Source organism: Durio zibethinus, chromosome 1 (genome assembly GCF_047325235.1).
Source record: "Durio zibethinus cultivar Kanyao isolate XHJ-2024 chromosome 1, ASM4732523v1, whole genome shotgun sequence".
NCBI lineage: Eukaryota > Viridiplantae > Streptophyta > Magnoliopsida > Malvales > Malvaceae > Durio > Durio zibethinus.
In genome coordinates this window covers 344,099-368,699 of record NC_143162.1, presented here as the reverse complement: position 1 = coordinate 368,699, position 24,601 = coordinate 344,099, and the positions used below count along the sequence as shown (strand labels likewise).

The 24,601-nt window shown below is 30.0% G+C and overlaps 2 protein-coding genes and 1 pseudogene across 3 annotated transcripts; all 3 read right to left on the bottom strand.

Moving 5' to 3' along the window:
• Positions 1–3,467: 3,467 nt before the first annotated feature.
• Positions 3,468–5,300, bottom strand: LOC149520227 (uncharacterized). Its single transcript, XM_089763668.1, has 3 exons — positions 4,831–5,300; positions 4,443–4,723; positions 3,468–4,193 (listed from the first exon to the last, which is right to left on the bottom strand). The coding sequence occupies exons 1-3, from the start codon at positions 4,930–4,932 to the stop codon at positions 4,160–4,162; spliced, it is 417 nt and encodes a 138-aa protein (XP_089619794.1). The 5' UTR covers positions 4,933–5,300; the 3' UTR covers positions 3,468–4,159.
• A 5,255-nt stretch (positions 5,301–10,555) lies between these two features.
• On the bottom strand, positions 10,556–17,007 carry LOC149520226 (putative methyltransferase PMT7; annotated as a pseudogene). The gene is made up of 6 exons (XR_016332081.1): positions 16,618–17,007; positions 15,249–15,663; positions 13,446–13,735; positions 11,961–12,344; positions 11,352–11,598; positions 10,556–10,835 (listed from the first exon to the last, which is right to left on the bottom strand). The product of XR_016332081.1 is annotated as a putative methyltransferase PMT7 (transcript).
• A 1,537-nt stretch (positions 17,008–18,544) lies between these two features.
• On the bottom strand, positions 18,545–23,090 carry LOC111311475 (uncharacterized). The gene is made up of 4 exons (XM_089751901.1): positions 22,912–23,090; positions 22,508–22,717; positions 21,839–22,057; positions 18,545–19,086 (listed from the first exon to the last, which is right to left on the bottom strand). Exons 1-4 carry the CDS (start codon positions 23,002–23,004, stop codon positions 18,880–18,882), a joined length of 729 nt encoding a protein of 242 aa, XP_089608027.1. The 5' UTR covers positions 23,005–23,090; the 3' UTR covers positions 18,545–18,879.
• Between the last annotated feature and the right edge of the window lie 1,511 nt (positions 23,091–24,601).

Here is a 24,601-nt window from a genome sequence, read left to right as displayed (position 1 = left end):
TCTCTCGATAGACCCATTTGATTTAGTTTTCACCTTGTACATTAACTTATAATCTATTACAGATTTTTTAATAGGTAAATTAACAAGATCTCAAATATGAGTTTTCTTGAAGGCATCTAATTCTTATTTCATAGCTGCTTGCCAAAAAATATAACTTACTTCACGATAAGATTTAGGTTCATAAACCAAAAGAATAGTAGATAAGAAATAGTGAAAATCATGATAATATTTTAAAAAAATTTGCTCACATGTTGAATGTCTAATTTCTGGGATAGACGACTCTAATGAATTGGACAATGATGGTGCATGATTACTTATGGTAAAGTTAGTGATGGCACAAGTTTAATTTGGATGAATCTGTTGAAGAGTTAAAGAACTTTGGGACACATAAGAAGATTGATTAGAGTCATTTAAATTAACAAAAGGATAAAAAAAAGATAAAATACTCATAAAGATTAGTAGATTTTTGAAAACGAGGCAATAGATACATCGAAATATTTTTCAAAAAGTAACATGTTGAAAAACACTAAGTTTTTATGTAAAAGGATCATAGCAACAATATCTTTTTTGTCTAATACCATGCCCTAAAAATACACAAATGGTAATTTTTTGAAATAATTTATCATACTAAACTTTAGAAAGAGAAACAAAACATATTAAATCAAAAATACAAAGCTTAGGATAACTAGAAGTATTGTTATACAAGCATTCAAAAGGAGAAATTTCACTAATGACAAAAGAATGACTATGATTAATAATATAAATTGAAGTAACTACAGCATCCTCACAAAATTTCTTGGGAACCAATAAAGATAACAATAAGGCTCTAGTGGTTTCCATGATATGATGATGTTTTCTTTCAGCAATACCATTATGTTGTGGTGTATCAGTACAAAATAATTCAAGAATAGTACTTTGAGAAGCTAGAACTCTTTTAAATTACTTGATTGATATTCTTCGACAGAATCAGCAAAAAAATGTTTAATTATTTTAAAAAAAAACTATGTTTGAATCATGGCAGAAAAATCTTGATAAATTTTAAGTAAATCTGAACAATGTTGAAACAAATAAATTCAAATGTACCTCGAATAATCATAAATAAAAATAACATAATAACCTTTTTATAGCAAGCAAATAAAATAAGCCCCATATATCAGAATGAACAAAATCAAAAGAAGATAAAGAAACTGATTCAGTTTTATTGAAAGATAAAGTAGACTGTTTTGCTAATTTGTAATCGATACAATTATTGGACATTTTTGACTTAACATAACCTAACTTGCCACTAGATACCAAATATTGAAGTCTAGAATAAGAAACATATCCTAACCTATGATGCCAGAGGGAAAAAGATTAAAGCTTATGAACACTAGAAACTAATAAGGATTTTCACATAAAAGGATGATCAAATTGACCAAAAGGATGATGTGACACATGTAGGTTTTCCAAAACAAGTAATATTTCAATTTTACAGCCTGTCCCAACTACTTTTCCCATGCAACAATCCTACACCATACAACTACGAGAGTGAAAAATAACATTAAGACCTTGATCACATAATTGATCAACATAGAACAAATTCATGGAAAGTGATGAAACCAAAAGAACATTATCAAAAGAAACATTTTGAGAACTTGAGACAGAGTGAATATAAGTAGCAGACATATTTAAACCATTAGCAATATGAATAAAAGGTGAATAAGTAATAAGACTTAAAGAGACAAAAGATAGAATTATCAAAAGTCATATGATTAAAAGCTCTAGAATCAATGATCCAATCCTTATAATTAGTACCTGGAGTAGTTGACAATGCAGATTTAGAAAAATTATTACTTATAGAGTTGTTACTCATATTAGAAATAACCTGTCGAATAATCTCTTGAGTTTGATCTACAATGAAGTGAGAGTTAACATTAAAAATTTTTGTAAACAATGTCACAACAACAGTTCACCCTATTTTATGCAAGCCAAATTTCTTTTTCAATTCTAAAAAATTATGCATTGTATGTCCCAACTCGTGACAATAGTAACATTCAATTTTAGAAGAACCATTTCATTGAGATAAGCCAAATGAATTGGAGATAAAATTTTTTATACGTGCAGCAGCCATTAAAATAGTATCATCCCCTTCTTTGGATTGATTGAGGATGCCTCTCCTAGTTTCTTCTGTCATCAATTCTAATAAAACAACATCAACAAAAGGAGAAGGGATACAATCTAGAATAAAAGCACGAATAGACTCAAAATCATCTTGAAGTGCCATTATGAATTGTGCAAGATAACTTTCTTCTCTGTATCAATAATATAATTATGCATCAACAGTCCATTTAGGTTCTATAAGAGCTAAATGATCCCAAATAATTGACATTTTAGAATGAAAATTAGAAATTGATTGTCCCTTTCTTTGTTTTCAAAGTAGCAAGATCTATTTTAAGTTTATATCTTCGAGCAAAATCAGTTTGAACATAATATTTTTCAAGAAAATCCTAAACCTCCTTAGCAGTGTCAAATTTCCCAAGTTGCATACTAATTGAATAAGTAAGAGTATTAGCAATCTAAGTAACAATTTTGCTATTATTAATCTCCTATTGTTCATATTTAGACACAAAATTTTTCAATCCATCAAGAGCTTTCGAACATTTTTTATCACCCTCAACATAATTCCTAAGTCCTTTTCCTTTTAAAAGATTTCACATCAAATAAAACCAATGAATGTAGTTTGTTCATCTAATTTCATTGGAATAGATTATGATGATTCCGAGAGAGCCATGAGAGCAAAACAATTCAAAACTAATACATTGATCAACCTATAATAAGCTAATAAATTGATCAATTTGTAACAAGTGAAATAGACAAGCCAAGTACACAAGTGAACAATTCAAAACAAATAAAGTATTTAGTTAACCCATAGCAATGAATAAAAGCAGGAAAAGATAAAGGCAATTCCAATTTCATCAAACCTAAGTTGTAGTCAATGGTACAAAAACCAATTTCATCTAATTTCACAAAATGATAAAACAAAAAATAAATAAAAATGCGACAGCCATTTATTAAGGAAAAAAGAAAGAAAGATTAAACAATAGCATATCAAAGTGACCTGAAACAAAGAGAAATAGCAGTTACTAAAAGCTCTAATATCACGATGACTTGAAGAGTGAAAAATAATATTATTTCTAGGGTTTTAAAATATAAATATATACAAATGTATAAATGGGTTTAAAGCCCACAAGATATATCTACAATTATAGTCCAACCTCATAAGTCAACTAAACATAATATACATTTTAACATATACAACATATGTTTGCTTGGTTTTAGAGTTTTCACAAAAAAGAAATAGACCGTATACACCAAGGTATCCTCCATCTGAAGGTTTTTTGAAGTTTAATGTGGATGGAGCTGCAAGAGGAAAGCCAGGGCCATCATGATGTGCTAGAGTACTAAGAAATGAGAAAGGGCAGGTTGTAGCATTATTCTCTGGACCATTGGGGATTCAGGATTCTAATATAGCAGAACTAATGGCTATTAAAATGGCTTTGGAAGTATTCTGCAATACGGAATGGAAAAATAAAGCTGGCTTGATCATTGAATCAGACTCCAAAGTAGCAGTAAACTGGTGCCAAAAGGTGGAAAATAGGCCATGGAAACTATGGCAGATTCTTCATGATATTGACAGATTGATACAAGAGGTGGGAAATGTGAAAGTAACAAATATATACAGAGAGGAAAATGGGATGGCTGATTCATTGGGAAAAGCAGAGGTGGAAAGAATGAATGTGTTTACAGCTTGGTGGCAGTTTGAAATGAGGACTATCAGAGAATTCTACTGCTTTTAACAGGATACTGTTATGATACATTGTAGAACTGGCTGACTTTTATGTAATGGTATAAAGTCGGGTGGTTTGTTCGGATGGGAGACATTTTGTAACTCATTCCTTTATTAACAAAATCATACTGATTTAGCAAAAAAAAAAAAATTCTAAATATACACCTTGTAAAGGCTCAAAAAAGATGAGTCACAATTGATTTTTTATTCTCTTCTCAACAGGAAATAAATTGCGACCAAAAGTAGTTACTAATGGGTTAATTATATTACATGTCCTCTGCCACGCAGAAAAGCAGCTTGCTTGAAACTAAAGCACCAAGCTAGAGCCAATTACTACGCTTCCTTGCTTTGTTTTGCTATAACTTCACTGCAATTTATATAAAAAGGGAAAGAATTAGTGAAAATTATTGATAAGTATATAATCATGAAGTTTAAGAAATATTTTTCTAATTTTAATGGTAAAAATATGCTTCTATTATATTTTCTTATTATCATTTGTATTTTTTTTTTTTTTTTGCCATAGTATTTCATTTTACTTCCTTAAGTTATAGTATAAAGTAAAGAATAATAGAAAGTAGGAAGGAAAAAGGACATTAATAAGGGAATTAATTCTAACCGGAGAATCTGAGTAAGGGCAGCAGCTTGGGTGAAATTATTGACCTCTCGTGCTTTAAGGATTTGAAACATAAGAGAAAGTCGAAGTTGGGTGTTGAGACTTTGCAATGTTATAAAATCAGTCTCTCTTCGGAGTTGCACACGTTCCAACTCTACCATTTCCAGTTTTGTTTTCACTTCTCTTTGCTCCTTTCTTATGCTTTCCTGTTCCTTGCTAATCTCCTCCATCTCCTCTTTTAGCCTTTCCATCCTCCTGTTTAAAATTTCAGTGGCTCTTCTTCTCTTCGTACGTACCAAATTGAACAATGAGACCAACAAAAAGAAAAAGTATTAAAGAAAAATCTTCAACATGACATTAACGATGATAAATGAAAGTATACAATATGTACCAAATGCTTCCTTTGGGATGATTTACATGATCTTTTGGACATTAACAGCAGAGACTGCCTGGTGGCTAGATTCTTGCCAATGGTTTTCCCAGGACCCTGCATACCCCAGCCGACCTTGTTAGCTAATCAGAGTGATCCTATAATGTATTAGCCTCGATTCGAATGATCTTCTCAGCTCCATCCCCATGCAAGCATTTATATAAGCCATGTCATAAATGTAGCGGTTGATAATTATCCGACAACTTCTCCGTTAGTTTCTATATATTTCTGTGGTAATAAATTTCAACTAGCGGAATAGAAGAATAATTATTAATCCATCAAACGTTCGAAGAAACTATAGAAAGAGATGCATTCGTCGATCAAGAGAGCTCGCTCGTTTTCTTTCGATTGATTGCACTCGACGTCAAGTCTATCGCCCAATGAAAATGTTTCTTTTTCCTTTTATATAGATTAAAACTATGAAACAAGTTAGTCTTTAAAAATTAAAAAAAAAAAAAACCACAAAAAGAGCTTGACCACCATAGATTATATTTTCAATAAATTCAATTGCCACAAAACTCCGCTAAAACTAACTGTTGTTTTTTAGTACGTCTTTCTTGATGCAATGGATTGCTAAATTTTTTTTATATATATCAGAAGAAATCTATCCGCAATTGGAGGATCATACTAACCCAATGATAGAACCAATGGGTCAAAACAAGTGGTTCCAAAATTTCTTTCTGATAGAATATTCTAATTAATTAATTGGGCGCCCGTTGATAGTGACAAGGACATTGTTTCCAAGCATGGCAGGACTTGGTTAATTAGCAACTTCACTCACGACATTTTGACAATATTCTAAATTGACATTGTCAATCTTTTATAGTATTTAATACTAAGTAGTACGGATCTAAATGCTGCGACAGGTCTTGTCTGTACTTTTGCTAACATTAGATGCATGCATTTGCAAACATAACCCCACACTCACTGTACAATTGGCAATTTGCAATGTGATGTTCCCCAATTTCAATTGTAAAATTGTAGAAAATATATAGTAAATCTACCATGAAAAGGACTAGCCAATAAAAGTGTACAAAATAATTTTTGTTATTATGTTAAGTTGGGTGACTAATTATATTAAAGTTATGACTTATTGCTAACACACAAGTCAAGTTGATGGTTAGTGAATTTACACACGGATCTTAGTACAAAAGAAATCTGATGCAAGACCAAAGAAGCATTGGAACAAAACCCAAGAAATTACCAATAGACTAGATGAAACAAATTTTAAAAAGTACTCAAGTTTTTAAGATTTAAATTTAAAATCTTTTCTACGAGGAAATTAACATCAAGAAAAGCACAAATTTTGAATTTATATTAATGTTAGATGAGAGAAATTTCAATCAGTTTTTATTAAATCTTGTGATTTATATATTTATATAATATAAAATATTAATATTTATGTATTTTTATCATATTTTATATAAAAATTATATATTATAATTTATATTAACATAAAAATATAAAATATATTTTTTAATTTTTTAAAATTTATATATAATGATGATTAAAATTTTAAATCATATAATTTTTATGTCATATTAATTTTAATATTTGACCATTATATTATATCTTAAATTATCATCAGAATATACGCCAAAATCTCTTTCTCTTTAGCAGTTTGCTCGCCCATTAACTCTTGATATTTCCGTATTGATCGGTCATTTGGAGTTTCAGTGATAGAACAAAACTTTGCCCAAAAAAGGGGGCTGAAACTACAAAAGCTCAAAAGTTTCAATGTTGATTTCGACCCAACATCTTGACATGAACGGAATGTAATCTCAGGTCATTTGAATGTTAATGAACATTTTCAAAGAAAATATGTTAAATTTTAATATAGATATTCCATCTAAAATTACATTAATTTTTTTTAGTATTATTCAAATGTTAGAAAGTTCTTTTAGATTGAAAATATTTAAAATAACTGAAGCTCTATTGGTTTTACTGATGTTATTTGCTATTAATTCCTCGGTAATTACTATAAAGGAATAAAATATTAATTCAAAAAATGAATTTTAATATTGAAATAAAGTGATGCATATTGTTATCCATGAAAGTAAAATTTTAAAATTATAATTCTTCAAAAGTTTTGTTTCTTTTATATTTCGATACTACTTTTGTTTTTTACTTCCATAAAAAAAAAAAAAAAAAAGCTTAACATAAGTTTATTGGCATAAATTTTCATTGCAACTAGCGTTAGATGATGAGTTAATTTAGACTAAAATCCAAAGAATACTAAAACAAAGCCCAATGTTTATCCTACGTAAATGGGTTACTTGGATTAGGTTTAGGTTAAATTATTTTAGGTTAAGAAAAATATAGGTTCCCAGTTTGGATTTGGTTAAAGATTAAAAAATAATTGGATCATTTTAGATTTGAATTATTTTGATTTTAAATTAGGAAAGTTTCAAATAGAAAATAATTTAATTATTTTGTATTTGATGAATTTCAAGCTGAATTATTTTGAGTTTAGATCAAATTAAATTTGAATTATTTTAAATTCGAGTCAATTCAAGATCGAAATATTTTGATATTAAGTTATTTTATAACAAGTTAACTCTCGGATCATTTTACGTTAAATATAAAATTAATTTTGTTCATGATAAAATTTTATTAATAATTTTTTATTAATTGATATTTTATATTTATTTTCAATGTAATTTTTAAGTTAGATGTCTATAGTGATTTAGTGGTCTCTGTTAAGTACTATAATAAATTACAATACATCTCTTTAACTCCTCTCGACCTTTTCAAAAAATAACTGAAGGCATTAAGTATAATTGACGTGGCTTATGTGCTTGGTGATAGGTTGGCCATTGTAATAATTTTATTTTAGTTCTTCTTGAATTTGTTTATGGTTGGATGTAGATAAATGTGTCATAAAAGTAAACATTTAAATTTAATTAGACCTAAAAAATGTAATTTTCATGTTATTATAAAAGAATTTTATTTTTATCATAATATACTAATTTAGTCATTAATCATCACAATTGTATATTTCCTATTTGTCTTAAATTTAAGGATGGATAATTTTAGGTTTGAATTCAAAATATTTTAAATTTGGATTAATTTAAATTTAAATTAGTTTAGATTAAAATCAATTCGAATATAGATCAAATTAAAATTTTTATCACTTTAAATTAAAAAAAAATTGAATTGAAATCAATCTAAATTTAAATTAAATTAAATTCAAAATTTTAATTTTGCTAAACAAATCATACCTAATCAACTCATACCGGTCGAATTTAGGTTCGGGCCAATTAAATAGACTTTTTGAATCTAATCCGCTTTAACCACCTCTAGTCCTGACCTTTTAACCCGCAAAGCCATACATCAAGTCTAAACCTTTTATCTATTGAATCCCAACTATGAGTGTAATCGAGTTGAGTCGAGCTGATACAGTGAGAAGTTTGAGCTCGAGCTCGACTCCCAACTCACGGCTTAATACTCGATTCAAAATCGATCGAGTTTTATTTTTCTAGTTCGAGCTCAATTCGTGATCGAAATCGAACTACTCTAGTTCGCTCGATTAATATATAAAAATAAGCTTGATTCGTATACTCGATAAGAGTTCGATTATTTGTTTTCGAGCTCAAACTCAAATTCAAGATATTTTATAAATTAAAATAATAAAAATATATTTAAATATAAAAGCTTGATTAGACTTGAAAATTACTCGAATCGGGTATAAGAATACTCGAACTTGACTCGATCGATGAGTTAAACTACTCGAGCTCAAGCTTACTCGATAATAATCGAACCGAATTCAAGTTTTATTTGAATCGAACCTGAATAATTTACGAGTACTAATATATCATTTACACTCCTAATCCCAACCACCAAATACCATTTTCTCATCAAATACCTCAAATTCTTTATTTCAAATATCAATTTTTTTTTAATTTTTTACTCAAAATTTATGTATATAATTACATTGAAAAAAACACTGCTTTGATATTATTATCAATTTTTTCTTGAAAAATAAAAATAGAAAGGCAAAAAATTATATAATTACATAGAACAAATAACTATCCATTTTGTAATAGTTATATAAGTTAATAATTTTAATATTGTTAAAAGATAATACTTTATAAAATGTTAATAACATTACATGATAAATATTTACCAGTACGATCAATTAATTTATCCCTCTTTGTCCAAGATCTGATTAAATCAACTATGGATATAATTTTCAAGTTCTCATGCTCAGTAAATTGATGAAACTTTAGTAAACTAGTTATAGATCCTTTATTATCTATAACCTCCTTGTTGATTCTTGCCACAAATTTGGATTCACCAAAAACTAAAATAAATCTTCAATTATTTTAGAGCCATCAAATACTTTAGGGCCACGATCCAACAAATACTTGTCGGTGTAAACAACAACACTATTACTCTATTTCAAAGTCAAAACTTGATTTAGGAAAATTTATAAATTTTTTTTTTGAAATTTTGATGATGGGTTTTTGTTTTTTATATTTTGTTCAGGGTCATCTAATTACAGGAGAAATTGATAGATTCCCAATAATACTCAAAGTTTCAAAGTCAAAATCCATCTCTCTTTATGATATTTTAAGATTTCAGGAGAAAAAATTATTTTATTTTCAAATTTGACCTAAATAAAAAATTTATCACATTAGGATTTCAGGGGAAAAAGTTGTTTTATTTTTAAATTTGACCTAAATAAAAAATTTATCACATATCTGTTACCTTTTTGAAAAGTAAGTCTGAAATTTAGTCTTAGAGTTTTTTTTTTTTTTTTAATTTATCTTATTTTTAATTCAATTTTAATATATGATAATTAAAAGGTTTTAAAGAAGAAACACGTTAATTAATATTAATTAATTGCCACATATTCAGTTTTAACTTCCTTGAAATGCCTTAATTATCACATATTAAAATTTTGTTTTGGGTCTCAAAGACAGTGTTATGACATAATTGATTTTCAATCACAATTTAATAAAGATTTAAGTGGCTATAAGGACGTTTCAATGGAAAAACACCTTAATTGATTATCAATTAAGATGTTTCTTTCTAGAAACATCATAAATGAGTCATATTAAAATTTATTTTTCCCTCTCAATTAAGGCGTTTCTTCATTCAAGCATTGTAATAGTCACATATTAAAATTTTGGTTTCCTTCTTGAAGATCGTGCTCTAATAATATGTACATTGTAATATCTAATCAATTTTAAAAGAACTTATGTTTAATACATCAAAAAAGACATCTTTATATATGAAACGCCTTAATTGATGTCTTCATCATGTTTTAATAATCAATATATTTCTGACTTTTATTTCAACATATATGAGCTCAAAGTAAATACTTTTTTGTTTGAATCAACTTCAACTTCAACTTCAACGTCCGTCATTTAATTTTTGTCTTATTAAGTTTATCTGTATTTTTTTCAAAAAATGGTGTGTATACTATCTAATACCTAATTATCTATTATGCATTAATTGTTGCATTCCGATCTTTTCTTTTTTTTTTTTAAATTCTTTTTAGATGTTATTTAGATATGAATTGAACTATATTAATATATCAAATGTATTATTAATTTTGGTTTTAACCCCTTCGTCTATAAATGTTTTATTGTTGATTTATATTTATATTTTTTATATTTGATAGATTCTATGTACCATATGTAAATATTTACTTTTCAATTATATTTTCAACTTTAATGAGATTATGTTTTCTAAATAGTTATGACTTGTTTATCACTAAGAACAAAGATGAAATTTGTTACATTGCTTATGATACATTTGAACCAAATAAAAACTTTGTTGCATGTGTTATGTTTTGTTCCTGTGACTTTATTACAATCACCTGAGGTTTTAAAACACGGTCCATCTCAAGCATGATATCCTCCAGCTGACAGCCTTCACCACTATTTTTATATTGAGAGAAGAGATGGTTGGCATGCAGCAAGTCGTATGTGCGTGGATATGTTGAAAATGGCTCACACCTAAAGATAAATCATATACATATTAATAGAACTACTAAAGATCTAAAGTAGCCAACATGAACAATCACTACCATATTGGGAAAATTTTAAATGAAATTCTCTTTATGAAGTTCATGAAGTTTTTTATTATAAATGATTCAATTAAAATTTTGATAAAAAATCTAAACTGATAGATTGATAAAGTTTAATGAGAATATCAATAATATGTAAAAAAAATTAAAGTTGAACATACTATTTATAAGTCAAATTTGATCAATGTTTATTCAATGATATAAATTCTGTCAAAATTTTTTACTAAAAATGACTACCTAAAAAATATATCAAAATTTATTATTTTTTTTTTCAAAATTTACACACTTTTTCTATATAACAAAGACTTTTCAATCTATCATCTTTTTCTTTTGATTTTAATTATTATTTAATCATTTTTAATAGAGAACTTCACAAACTCTGGTCCTGTATTGCCCAAGGAAACTAGCAATAAAGTGAGAATGAAAAAAAGAAAAATTATCTTACCAATCATGAAAAGCACCAATAAGACCCCTGTCATAAATTGCCGACAAGGTATTTTGTGCGCTTGAAGGAACTATATTCATTACCCAAACAGGAAATTCAGTCAAAGCAACAGCAAATCCACCACAAAAGGCGTTCATGTCCATTACATTTCGTATTTCTGTCTCGCTAATGTTCATCAGCTTCCAGTAATAGTGTACTTGGTCTTGCCAAAAGTCAGAATCCATGCCAAAGTCTTCTTTACTGATGCCTGTTATCAATACGCAAAGCAACTATCATGTTGGATCAAATAACATCTCCAAGTGCATGCCCCAAATAACAGGATAAAATACTCAGTGATGTGACCTAGCGCAAACCTTCCAAGTCAAAAAGCTCAAAACCACCGAAGTGAGACAACAGCACTTAGCAAGACATAGTTAGCTTAACGTGGAGACTGATAAACAGAAGCAAAGTTTGAGTACTTAATAGTGTATTTTTAAACTTTAGAGGCCAAAATCAAACATTTAACTATAGTTTAGGTAGCAAATGTGTAATTAAACCATGGTGTTTTGTTTGGGAAAAATATGAGTTATCTTAAAACAAGAAATTTAAACAAATGCAAGCTGAACTGACCAATTCTACTGAGACTCTCCGAATACACTGACAAACGCTCTGGCCTAGGAGGGAGCTTCCAAGTTTTTGCTATTGCATGTCTTAGTTGTATACAATTCATTAGAGGAGTCTTCCATGATGGTTTAGTTTCATCTACAGCAACACAAATATCAATGAGCTTCAACTCTGAATTAAGCTGAAGGCATGATGGATTTTCCTCTTTGATCCAGATGGCAGTCTGAACTTTACGAGCAATAAGTTTCCAGCACATTGCTGTCGTCAGATCCACTAACTTCTTCCAAATTACTGGATAATCTTTATCCTTCCTATAAGCGGGTGGAGCCGAGTAGACAAAATACCCATTAGGTCACAAGAGGCGGTTCACTTCCTTGAGTAAAATACCATCTGAAGGAAACAATATGATACAAATTAAGATTAGGAAACTCAAAGCAGAATAGGATAGTGTACAAGAAAGCTAAAAAGGCGATATCTGAAACCTGTTGGTGTCAAACAATGGTTTTATGGAGTCAGGTATATATTTTAACATCATATTACCACCTAGTACAGAAAAGCACAAGAAATAAGCATTGAAATGGGAAAAGACTAGTGGAAGAGCAGCCGGAGGGAAGGGGGTTGGGAGGAGCCCCCTCTATCATAAGCATCTTATAGGATATCAATGCATAAACATATTTAAGGACTGCAAGACATCAGCGTATTAAAATTTGCAATTTAAATGACAGGAAAGTTGTTTTCCCACCATGGAGCTCTTATAGAAATACTTCATCAGCACATATTTGAGTGTTTTTCAGTTTAATCCAACTAGTAATCTAGCAAACCTAACACTGACACCAAAAAATAACAATACCTGCAAATCAAGAATTGACTACAACTTATCAAAGTATAGGGAAGCCATGAATAATGTTTTCCACATCATAAAAAATGTCACCTCATCAGGTAGCTGCCCCTCCACCTCCCAACTCTATGCAGTGAAACTCAGTCATGATGTGGTCAAGTAAATCTAAGTTGTGTTCAGACTTACAAATATTAGATATCTTTCCTAAATCATTTGAGTTCCGCCTATTATGCTCTTCAATCTTCAGTATATTCCTTTAATTTGAGGGAAGAAAAAGTCACAATTATCTTAACAAAAGAGAGAAACTACCAATATTAAGTGACTTTCAGAAATATTAGATCCATAGGAGATTTATGCTACTGGTATGATAAGGAACTTGTTTGTTGCAATAATAAAGAACCTTTCTAAGCAATCTAATGATGTAGATCATGGTATTGGTCCCAAAATATGAATTCCAGCTGTTGATTAGATGAGTGGCTATCAATAAGGTACTAGTGACCTTATTTCTATATTGTGAATGTTGTCCACAACAGGTTTTCTGATGCAAGATCCAAAAGTTATATTTATCTAACATTTGAGCATTTTGGTCATGAACAGCAGCAGAAAGTTAACTTGAATTGAATATAGAGTGTGCTGCAGAAACAGAAAAGTACCATTCTCATGCCAATCAACACGACACCTAGAACAGTGAACCATCTCAAAAGAGTTACTGGGATATGGCAACTGTTTTTTGGCTATGGCAGAGATCATTGCACCAATTCCTCGCTCTAAAGCAAACTGAATCAGATTTTCATGACCATCTTTGGGAGCAAAAGACATTGTTTGTATATCCAAGGGAAGAAGATAAGCTGAGAAGCTGGCCACTCCACATCCAACATCTAGAACTTGAACTACCCCTGCTGAACGTAGGTCACCTGTTTCATCAGTTGTCATATTTCCTAGCCTGTATGTCCAACAATAGGCAGGAATACCACAAACAAAAATTACACAAAAAAGAAGTTAATGATGCCTCTTGAAATAAAAAAAATGTACTAATATGTTAAAAAAGAACATGTTAAATTTTTTCCAAATCCTAAAGCATGGACAATAAATATGGATAAACTCAATTATATAGTTCCTAAATGAAACCTATTCATCAACAGTTCAACACCCTGATATTTTCAACCAGGCCTAGGAGTAAGTCAGTTTAGTGATTCAAGGAGGAAATAGACAATTTCAAATCCTTCAGGACAAATATAAAGAAGATTATCTGGTGTCCAGACATTGCTAATACAACTCAAACCGACTACATCTTAAACCCAATCTAGTTCGGCTTAGCTACACAAATTCTTTTACTCGAGACAACTAATCTGTCAAAGTATTTACCAAGTGAAAGAAAAAAAAAAAAAAAACAACTTGAAAAGTAGGTGTCATTAGCAATCAGAAAGATTGACATGCAAGCAAATACATATATGTAAATCAGTAATAACTATCCCATAATTCTGACTGACGCAGAAACAGATGCACGGAAGTCTGTATCCTACAAGTAGACTTGCAATACCATATATATATATATATATATCCCCTACCCACTTTTCCACCGGGGCTAGAAATCTTCTTCAATTCTCAAGAATGATTTGAATCCAGGGTCTTTTGATTTTTCTTGGCATGAATAACAGAGTTGTGGACAGCAAAAGGAGTTATTCATAGCCCTTTTGGCAAAGTAATCCAAAGGAAACAAGCAGGGAATCTAACCATAGAATTTGCAGATTTCACCCAGATGGGCATATTTAAAGTGTTCTTTGCTTTGGCAAGCCACCGAAAATCACATAAAAGAGATGTTTTATGGAACTATAACCAAAATATATAACATTTTCTAATATAGTCAACAAAGAAAATGATAAACAACCAAGGCTTGGCATAACCATTGCTATCGAGCAGAGATAAGGTCCAAGGTTCAAATCCCTCCTCCCCTCTTGGACTACGTGATATGTACCAAAAGAAAACAAAGAATACAATAACGAATAGTTACTATAGACCCTAATACTGAATGAAAAAGAAGTGGCGCAATATCAGAACTTGAGGAACTATTCATCCAAAGATTTCATCATATGTTTTAAAATTGCAATACACATCTATATCTTTTTTGCATATCACTAAAACAATTTTTGAATATGTTTTCTTACGTGCATTTCAGGCTTCCCATTTTTTAAACATGTATTTCTTTGAAGGCTGTTGCACTTTTCAAAGGAGAAAACTGGTAAGATGGATAGTCCATCCAAAAGTTCCCCAAAGCTTAACACCAAACAGTTTCTACTTTATATTCTGGGTTAAAACCATTTTTAAAAGTAACACCGAACTTTGTAAAAATAAAACCTATTTCAGTGCTTGGATGGTGGAAGTATCACAAAATACTTATCTCAAGGCAATTGCAAGAAAGATGTACAGCATTTGTGAAATTACATCAATGTATATACCTTTGAACGTACTCAGCTGCACCATGCTTGAAATGAGTACCACCACCAGGAAACCACCACAGCTGATTTTTCTCGTGCACCCAGTTTTGTCCACCTTTGACTTCAGCAAGATGTGTATGATTCACATTGCTTCGCCAAACATAATCCCTGCTCACTGGCCACTTTATTGGAATTTTATAATCTTTAGGTGGTGGCACCAAACAAAATAAACGCTTTTCAAGTGGAGGACAGTGTCTCTCTAGCTCTTCTCTTCTGGAAACATTCAAGCTTCGAATCAATTGCTTCAAATAATTGATGTCATTACAAGGGATATACTCATTGAACTTCAATGGACATATATTCATCCCATTTGGTGGGATTACAAGTGGTGTTTCTCGATAAGTAAGAGCAACTTTGTTAATAAGTGTAGATATAGCTGCAAGTGGAGAAAGATGTATATCATTCCCAAGAAAAAACGGTTAAAAATCTCAGTAACATGGCTACAAGCTTTATTAGCTATTAACAGTTTCATGGTAGGGCCTGCCCAAAGGCTAAAATGAGGTAAGTACACATTCATATATTTCCACCTTATAAACAAACCTTACATGCTCCTGTTTAAAGTATTAGGCCTAGATGTTACAAATATAGCATGCACTTATGGTCTTACTGAAGTTTGAAGTCATTGAAAATTGGATGTAGTGTATAATTGATACCAGAAATTACAGCAGCATCTTAATAAAGATGTTGAAATTCAAACATTCCCCAGCAATGAACCTAATGCTTTACATCATGCATAGAGGAGACCGTTGATTTGAGTTGTTTTTTCTTTTTTTTTTTCATTTTAGTTCTAATTCTTCATTTTCCTTTCCACGGCAAAGAAGCTAATTTACATACTGCATTATAACTATAAGTTCGAATTTGACTCTTTTGCTAGACATACTGTTTGCATCATTAATAATAGTTTGATATAGTAAGCACATTAAAAGAATCAATAAACAAGCTGTAGCCATATTTTGCACAGCAGAACTAAGGCCCAGTAAATTTCAATATAGATTATGAATTTTAAAAATAAAAAAGAAAAAGATTACAGAAACAAACAGTCCCTCTGAAGAACTTATCATCTTCTATGACTTCACCACACTAGAACTTAATTATAGAAAAAGCTGTGTACTTTTCTATCAGCTTAAAGTTTTGGGAAAATAGACCACCCAATCTACCCTAAAAGAAAAAAAAAAAAAACCATATTCTCCTTACAGTTTAAGCTAACACTCAACGAAAACACATCAAAGAGCTAAAAAGAGATAAATTGCTTTGTACTAGGCAGTGAATTGGAAGTGGGTATGGGGCATTTCAAGTGAATAATGAGCTAGTAGTAAAAATGGAAAGTTACCATGGGAAGATGAAGATGCAGATACAGATGATGAAGAAGAATAAGTATCAGAGTCTTGAGTGATGTAAATGGGAACATTGTTGCCAAACAGGTTGCCAGCGTAGAAAGAGCCAACCATTAAAAGCAATGCCGCCATTATCATCTGCCCTGATTTTGAATCAAACGCCGAACCCAACGCGTACCCTCCCATTTCTTTAACTTCTTTTTTCTATCCCTTCTATCTATTATGCCTGGCAATTGGCAAATCAAAAGGAGTTTCGGGTCAATGTTCAGATCTCTGTTCCTCGCGGGGCTTGAAGAGATAAACCTCATTCGATTCTAGTATATATCTTTTAAAAGCAATAACGCCATGAGTGTATTCTCAATGTTAGAAGTCTCTTGGATCACACATCTAATATTTTTGTTTGTTGCCAATTTTATTAGTACCATCAATTTGTATTATCACCGACGTGGTCCAATTTTCACCGTTGCTAATTATTACTTTCACTCGTTTAGGCGCTAGGCCGATAACTAAGCCCAAGTATCTAGTCCGACTCAACTCGAGTTAAGTTTGGACCTAGATCCAATTCAAACCTACTTAAAAAGACCATTAGAGTCGAGTTAAGCCCATGAACAGAAACACCTGTGCTTTCACCTAATTTTGATTTATATCCCTCAAACCAACTAAATTAAATTATTTATTTGTTGTTTTTTCCTATTCTTTTTAAATATAAAAAAATTTCTTTCATATATAATTATTCTCTTTGCTTCCTCCCAAATTGATTTTTTTCCGGTATTTAAAATTATGTTCTTTCTTCTAACAACCAATATGTTTAGATTAATTTTCATTTTTAACATTAAAAACTATCAAATATCGATTTAATTAAATTTTGAAAGTTTTTTTATCTTAATTTTCATGTGTAGTTAAAAGCAAACATTAATGCCACAAAGATTAAGAAGGGCATTAAAACCCTTTTTTTTTATACCCTCCCTCTCAAGAATTGGTTATTTACTATTATTCTCTGGAGTTTATGAATGAGTAGGAATAAATTACTCTTTCAACAGAAACAGGATACCACTGCAAATGGTGGTGAAGAAGTTTGCTAAGGAGATTAATAGTGTGACCAGAATGCCACTAAGTGGTTTAGAATCATTAACCTAGGATGATCCCTAAATTATTGGGATGATCCTTACTTGGGAACAAGGCAAGCACAAGGAAGAAGACAAACTCTGCTTTTTTGGATAAAGAGATTCTTAATACATTGATAAAAGTCCACCTGATATCTACGTATCATGGAAAGGCCCTTTTTTCATGGGAGACCACTTGTTCTTTATGCAATTACTACGCATAAACAACAGATGATACAACAACTTTATGTCCGCTAAAGTTTGTAAATTTGACCAACAATTTATACATACAACAGTCAGAGTGGTATTTTAAACACAAAATCAAATTCAAAGACCAGAACTGAACGAAGGCAGCAGCAGTACCATTTTACTGGCTGAGATCGGCCGACTTACCCACAAGCTACACATCCATGAAAAGAATACTAGAAAACCATATTCTTTTTCTTATTCCCCCTTTGCATTGCAGGCAAGTGAGAAAGGGCAGAGCATAAAAAGGAGGAGAGGGCTAAAGATCAAGTGTAAGAACAAGGAAATAGATCAAGGAAGAATATTGGTGGAAGATCTGATCAGAAAGTCTAGAAAAGAAGAGAGATCAAAAGTGAACAAGGACAAGAAAGCTAAACTGCAATCAGAAGATATGCCAAAAGTAGCCACATAGGGCACTAAGACGAGCAGAAAGAAAGGACAAAGAAATAGAAGCTGTGCTAGGAAATAAAATACAGCAAATATTGTCAATTGAGAAAGAACATGATATAAGCCAAATTGTTCAACAGAAAGTGATAGTAACAGAGAAGGAAAATAGAGAATGAAGAAGATAGAATTAAGGAATACCTTGGAGAGAGAGAGAGAATTCATTTTGATATTGCTTAACGCTCCATTCTACAGTACCTTCCCTTCATCATTTGTATTACTCTAACAGAATGCACAGCCTGTGATCCATGAGCATAGGATGCTACAACTCACTTTCTTTCTCTCGTTCCCTCTTATGGTAATATCAGCACTTTAAAAACCAAATACAAGCTAATGGGACCTGGTCTGGAATAAAATCTATTAACCAAACCAACAGCATGGTCCACAATTATTTAGTTAAACCTAGTAAAAACATATAGCCCGTAACAGAACACCTGGGGCATATCTTCAACATAGTATTTCAGCTTACTGTTCTTGTTCATGCTTCTTGTCATTGTCACTGATAATCTTCCCACATAAAGCATCATTCTGCACCTTGAGTACCTTATTTTCAATTCTTAAGTTTGCATTCTCCACGGATAGCTGTGCTAAGTAACTATTAAGATTGGCATTCTTCTTCAACGAAGCATTTTCATCCTTTAGCTTTTCGTTTTCCAGCCGCACTGGATCAGCCTACAATGAAAACTACTATATTAAAAATCTATTTCATCATATTTAAGCTCTAACACGTTAGAGCAAAAATTTTGTGCTTTAGAATGAGCTTATAATCATTTAAACAAAAGTCCAGTAAGAGAGCCCATATGAAATCAATAATAAACTATCTTCAATTTTTGGAGTTAATAATAATATGATTTTGTACATAACACCAGCAGGGGTTAATTAAAATAATAAAGAGAGATGCAAGAAACGTAGGAGACCTGCTGAGGGCAAAGACAAATTGAAAGCTCTCTTTATAGAGTAGTACAAAAATGCACATAAAATAAAAATGCCAATTAACTAATATAATTATTAGCAATTTATTTTGTTTTTGGATAACCTATTAGCAATGTATTCTAATTGAATAATTTAGGATCCCTTTAGCACAACAATGACACTGCACGGTAAAATAGAAATACTGATTAAGCAATATAATTATTAGCAATTTATTCTGTTTTTGGATAACTTATTAGCAATTTATTCTTGTATTAAACTATTTAAGATCCCTTTAGCACAACAATGAGATCTGTGTGGGGTTTAAAGCTGAAAACAACATGACAACAAGATTGAGTGTTCCAATAGTGAAATTGGAACTAGTGGTGGAATGATGTTCATTAGGAAAGAGCAATGGTAGCTGTGTGGTGATGGGTGGTGGAGAAAATGATCATTAGTGATATCCGATTAAGGTTTGCATATTCTGTAATTGTATTATATATTTGATGTAATTGTATTATAATAACTATTGTTACAAATTAATAGTAATATATTTACACATACTTGAACTTAATAAAGTAATAGTTGTTTTACTCAATTATTTATGTATTTATTTATCCCGTTAGATAAAGAAATCATTCAAAAACATATTAAATAAGAGTTTGTTTTCTATACACTATCAATGGAGTTTTTAAACTCTCCAAGCAGAATTAAAAAATTGACAAGTGTACTTCTTCTTTATTATATCTTGACGAAGTATATGTCATCCTTTTAATCCCGTTGGTGAAGTTTAAAAATTCCACTGCCAGTGTGGATGAATAATTTTTCAATTTGTATTTATTTATTTATTTATTTACCTATCATACAATTTATTACATTAAACAAATGAAAACTTGAATATACTAAAGCAAAAATTGAATCCAAAATGAAAATTTATAAAAAAAAAAGAAGAGAAAATAAATAAAACCAAGAATAACCAAAACACAAAATTTTTTTTTAAAAAAAAAAAAGAGAATAACTAAAGTGTCAAAAGGATATGTGTCAAGGACATATTCTTCCTTGTATTATAGATTTGAGGGTAAACAAGAAAAAATTCAAAACTAAGGATAAATGAGCAAAATTTGTGGATCAATGCTATAAGAGTTAATATCCGTAGTAGGAGGCCTAGAGCGGCCTCTCTACAGCATTGCAGGCTTGGTCGAACAGCACATCAATGTAGCATAGAGGTAGTTGAGGCCTTGGCCATGCAGCCTTGCCTAGGGGTGAGCAATTGATCGACTCGGTCGGTTCGGTTTGAAAAAATTAATAACTGGCTTAACCGATTTTCATTCAATAAATAATCAAATCAACCAAAAATTTTTAAATAACAGACCATAACCGAACCGATTAAAATCAGTTTGGTTCGGTCGGTTAGGTTAAAAAACCTAGCTTTTTTATCATTTTTTCGTCCTATTATAAATAATTGTTTAACCATAAATTTAATTCAATAAAACTCAAACTCAAATATCATTCAAACTAAATTACTAAAAAATTTAATAATTTCAACAATATTTTACAAAAAAAAATAAATAAATAAAAATACTTATATCAATTTTTTTATTTTTACTTATTAGAAAATTGGTTAATTTGATCAGTTTGGTTATCAATTTTAAAAACCGAAAACCGATCAAGTTAACCAATTTAATCAATTTAAAAAATCAATTATAACCAAAACCAAATGAACTGAATCGAATTAATCAAATTCACTTGGTTTCGATCGGTCTAGTTAGTTCAAACCGACTTTTGCTCACTCCTACTTGTGCTCTCAAATGGACTCTTACTAGATTCCTTATTGTTAATGTCCTTTTTTATATAAATTTAGTAATATCTTATTACCAATTTATTTGATACAACTGAATTAAAAAAAAAGAAGACATTAAAAATCATCAATTGACCTAAATTTTGTAGCAATTACAAAATGAGAGTAGTTTTTTTACTCAATTCTGATTTGGAAAAAAAAAAAGAAAAAGCAAATTTACACTTCTACTCTTGATTTAATAAATTATTTTATAAATTTATTAGTTAGTAAATTTATCAATTGAGCTAAAATCACCAGACTCGTGACACCAAACTCAGTCAAACATATTACAAATAATATCGATACCAAAATTTAAAGTTAAACTATTATTCTAATATCACTACTTCACTAGTACCCTATGTTTCTCGAATTTAGTGGTGAGAGTCAGATCCAGGTATTTCTCCCACGCATGTACGTTCAATGCTTTCCAACTTTCTCCATATATTTGGAGGGTTGGACCACCATACCCATTTTTGATGAATATTTGTCAAACATAAATACTTCAATAAAAATGAAGAGTTGTAGCAACATATAATAGTATCTTAAGATGAGTACCTCGAAAGCCAATATCTTTTCTCAGTATCATAACCAATAAGGAGTATAACCCTTATTTTCTTCAAGTGAAATGAAAAAGAGATTTGACATATATACTGAGAGTAGAGGGTAGTAGAGACTTACTAAAATCCCAGAAAGTGTTTGCACAAGAACATTTTGCTTCTCATACTCGCTCTTAACCTTATTAAGATCATTCCCCAACTGACCAATCTTTTTTTCTTGATCTCTCAAAGTCTGATTCATCAAAGAATTATCCATTCTTAAGGATTCATTCTCTTTATTTAAAGATTCATTTTCTCCCTTGAGGTTCACCAAATCCTCTTGCATCGACATTTTGAGATGCTGTGTAGAAAGGAAGGAAACAGACATATCATTCATGACTCAAATTACCCATCCCTACTCACCAATCCTCATAAAGAGAAAGAGCTACAAAATCATTATGTACATTGGGATTTACTTTTAAAACTAGCTTTTTAATCTCTCACTCACTTCTCTAAGCTCTAAGACATATAATGATTACTTTCTTCTTTTAAAACAACATTTTGAATATGCAGACAACTCTTTAGACCTGTGCATTTGCATTTTCAAATTAGGACAATCAAAGTTAAACTTTTCACAGATGAATGGTATCGGTAATTAAATTAGTAATAAGTTCAAATGGTTCACATTCTATTTTCAGTATCAAAAACAAAAACCGGAATGAAAATAGCATGAAATTCAATCCTTTTTTTCCTTAAGGTAGGACACAAATTCTTGCAAAATAAATGAGATTAGAAGAGATGTTATACTCACCTTACATCTTTGCCGATATGCCTGATCAATTTCCCTTTTCCTCTGAGTTCGTTCATCTGGTTTAGATAAACTTGATACGTTTCTTTTCAAAAGAGAACCGTTGGAAATATTTGGAGATTGAGATGCTTGTGGTGTGCCTACGTTAGAGATCTGGTTTGGAACAGCTCCACCGCTCATTCTTTGAGACCAGTTCAGCACAGATCCCCAACCCTGAAAAGGCAAAAAAAAAAAAAAAAACCAACCTTGAATATCTACACAATCAAATTGAAATATAGCTTCAATTTATGTTTTCTATTCTAAAAAAAAAAATCACCCACAGTCACATGCCCTAGGATATCCTGAAAATCATAAGATTATTAAGTTTACAGATCTATACGCATATAATCTATGAGGTTAAAACTTACATGTTCATTATTATCAGAGCAGGTTTCTGTAGGGCGGTTCTGGGAGTAAGGAGGCTCGTTTTCGCCCAAAAATTGCTCAATCAAGTCGTCCATGGATTTATTTTAGCAACAAGGAAAGCATTCATGGTTGCTAGTCCACGTGCATATAAATATACACAAGGAGATAATTGGAGTCGCGCGAGATAGATAGAGAAAAGGTGTGTATTAAAAAGAAAAATAAATAAATAAACAGAAACGAAAGTTGCACGCCAAAGTCCAACGTTGGGCGGCCCAATGTCGAGCGTTGCGATACATCAGTATGGACGGATAGTCGTAAGGAATCGCGCGACTCTATAGAGTTTTAGTGCTGATATATTATATGCATAAATAAATATTTTTATTATATGGGACCCAATCTTATTGAAATTTTTATCGTTGGCCCACAAAAAAAGAACCAATGCAATTTTTTGGCCGAAAACATTGGCACTTGTTACGGATATCGCATTATTTTGGCCTTTTTTTTTTAATTTGGATATTTTAAAATTGTTTTTCAATATTTTAAAATTTTATTTTTAAAGTGATTTTTTATAATTTTTATTTTTTAATATTAAAATTATAATGTCTTAATTTTAATATTAAATATATTGAAATCAACTTTTTTAATTTCATAAAAATCAATGAAATATATGTTTGAGACAAAAAGAATATTAATTTTGAGAAGTTTGAATATGATCTTTTATTATTTTAATTTAATGATTTTAGTCTTTTATCCTAAATTTAAGGAATTTCATCTTTATATTTTTATTAAAAATCAATTTACAATCACTCCCATGTCTGTGTGTGTGACAATCACTCTCAGGAAAAGCTAAAACCAATTTACAAAATTCAATCCTAAAATTAACAATCCATCAATCATATTCTCAAAGACAAAAAACAATCCACCAATCCTTATCACTTCATTTGATGCATGAATATATAGATTTGGATTTTTATTAACTATAATTAGAAACTTTGCTCGTTGTGGGACAATTTTTTTATTTAAATTGATTTTATTTTTTAAAAATATTTATTTTTTTATATTTTAATTGATATAATTAATTAAATCTCTTAATAATTTATTATAATAAGATAAAATATAAGTTAAAAGATGAAATTATCACTTAAAGCATTTTATTTAATGATAAATATTCTTATATATATTAATCAAAGAATTAGCTTGGAATCTCTATTTTTCAAAAACTATATTAAAAAATTAAATATGAATATAATTTTCATGAATTATATCATTTCTTATACAATAAGTATACTATGTATAAAATAATTAAATATTTCAAATAGATTATTAAATTTAATTAAGCATGCTTTCTTTTTTTTATTTTATTGAAATTATAAAATAATAGTATAAATAAAATATAAGGATAAAAATTAATAAATTTTCACGTTTGACTATAATTAATTAATATAATTATATATTTTATTCTTTACCATCACAAAATTAATAATTGAGTCATATTTATTGTATTTGATTAAGTGCATATTTGTATCAATGTTTTTATTTTAATTTTAATTTTATAATTTTTTATCTAATTTTTTATAGTTTGGATTTTAAGTTTATTTTTAAATTGAGATTTTGAGGATTTTTTTATTATTTTTGGGGATATTTTGAAATTTTTGCTTGATTTTTTGAATTTTGTTATTTAAAAAAAAATCT

Coding starts and splice junctions, on each gene's coding strand:
- LOC111311475 (XM_089751901.1), bottom strand. CDS start 23,004: ATGGACGACTTGATTGAGCAATTTTTGGGCGAAAACGAGCCTCCTTAC. Junction 22,718..22,911: donor GCTCTGATAATAATGAACAT/GTAAGTTTTAAC, acceptor TTGCCTTTTCAG/GGTTGGGGATCTGTGCTGAA. Junction 22,058..22,507: donor CATATCGGCAAAGATGTAAG/GTGAGTATAACA, acceptor CTTTCTACACAG/CATCTCAAAATGTCGATGCA.
- LOC149520227 (XM_089763668.1), bottom strand. CDS start 4,932: ATGCAGGGTCCTGGGAAAACCATTGGCAAGAATCTAGCCACCAGGCAG. Junction 4,724..4,830: donor CATCCCAAAGGAAGCATTTG/GTACATATTGTA, acceptor GTACGTACGAAG/AGAAGAAGAGCCACTGAAAT. Junction 4,194..4,442: donor GCCCTTACTCAGATTCTCCG/GTTAGAATTAAT, acceptor TATAAATTGCAG/TGAAGTTATAGCAAAACAAA.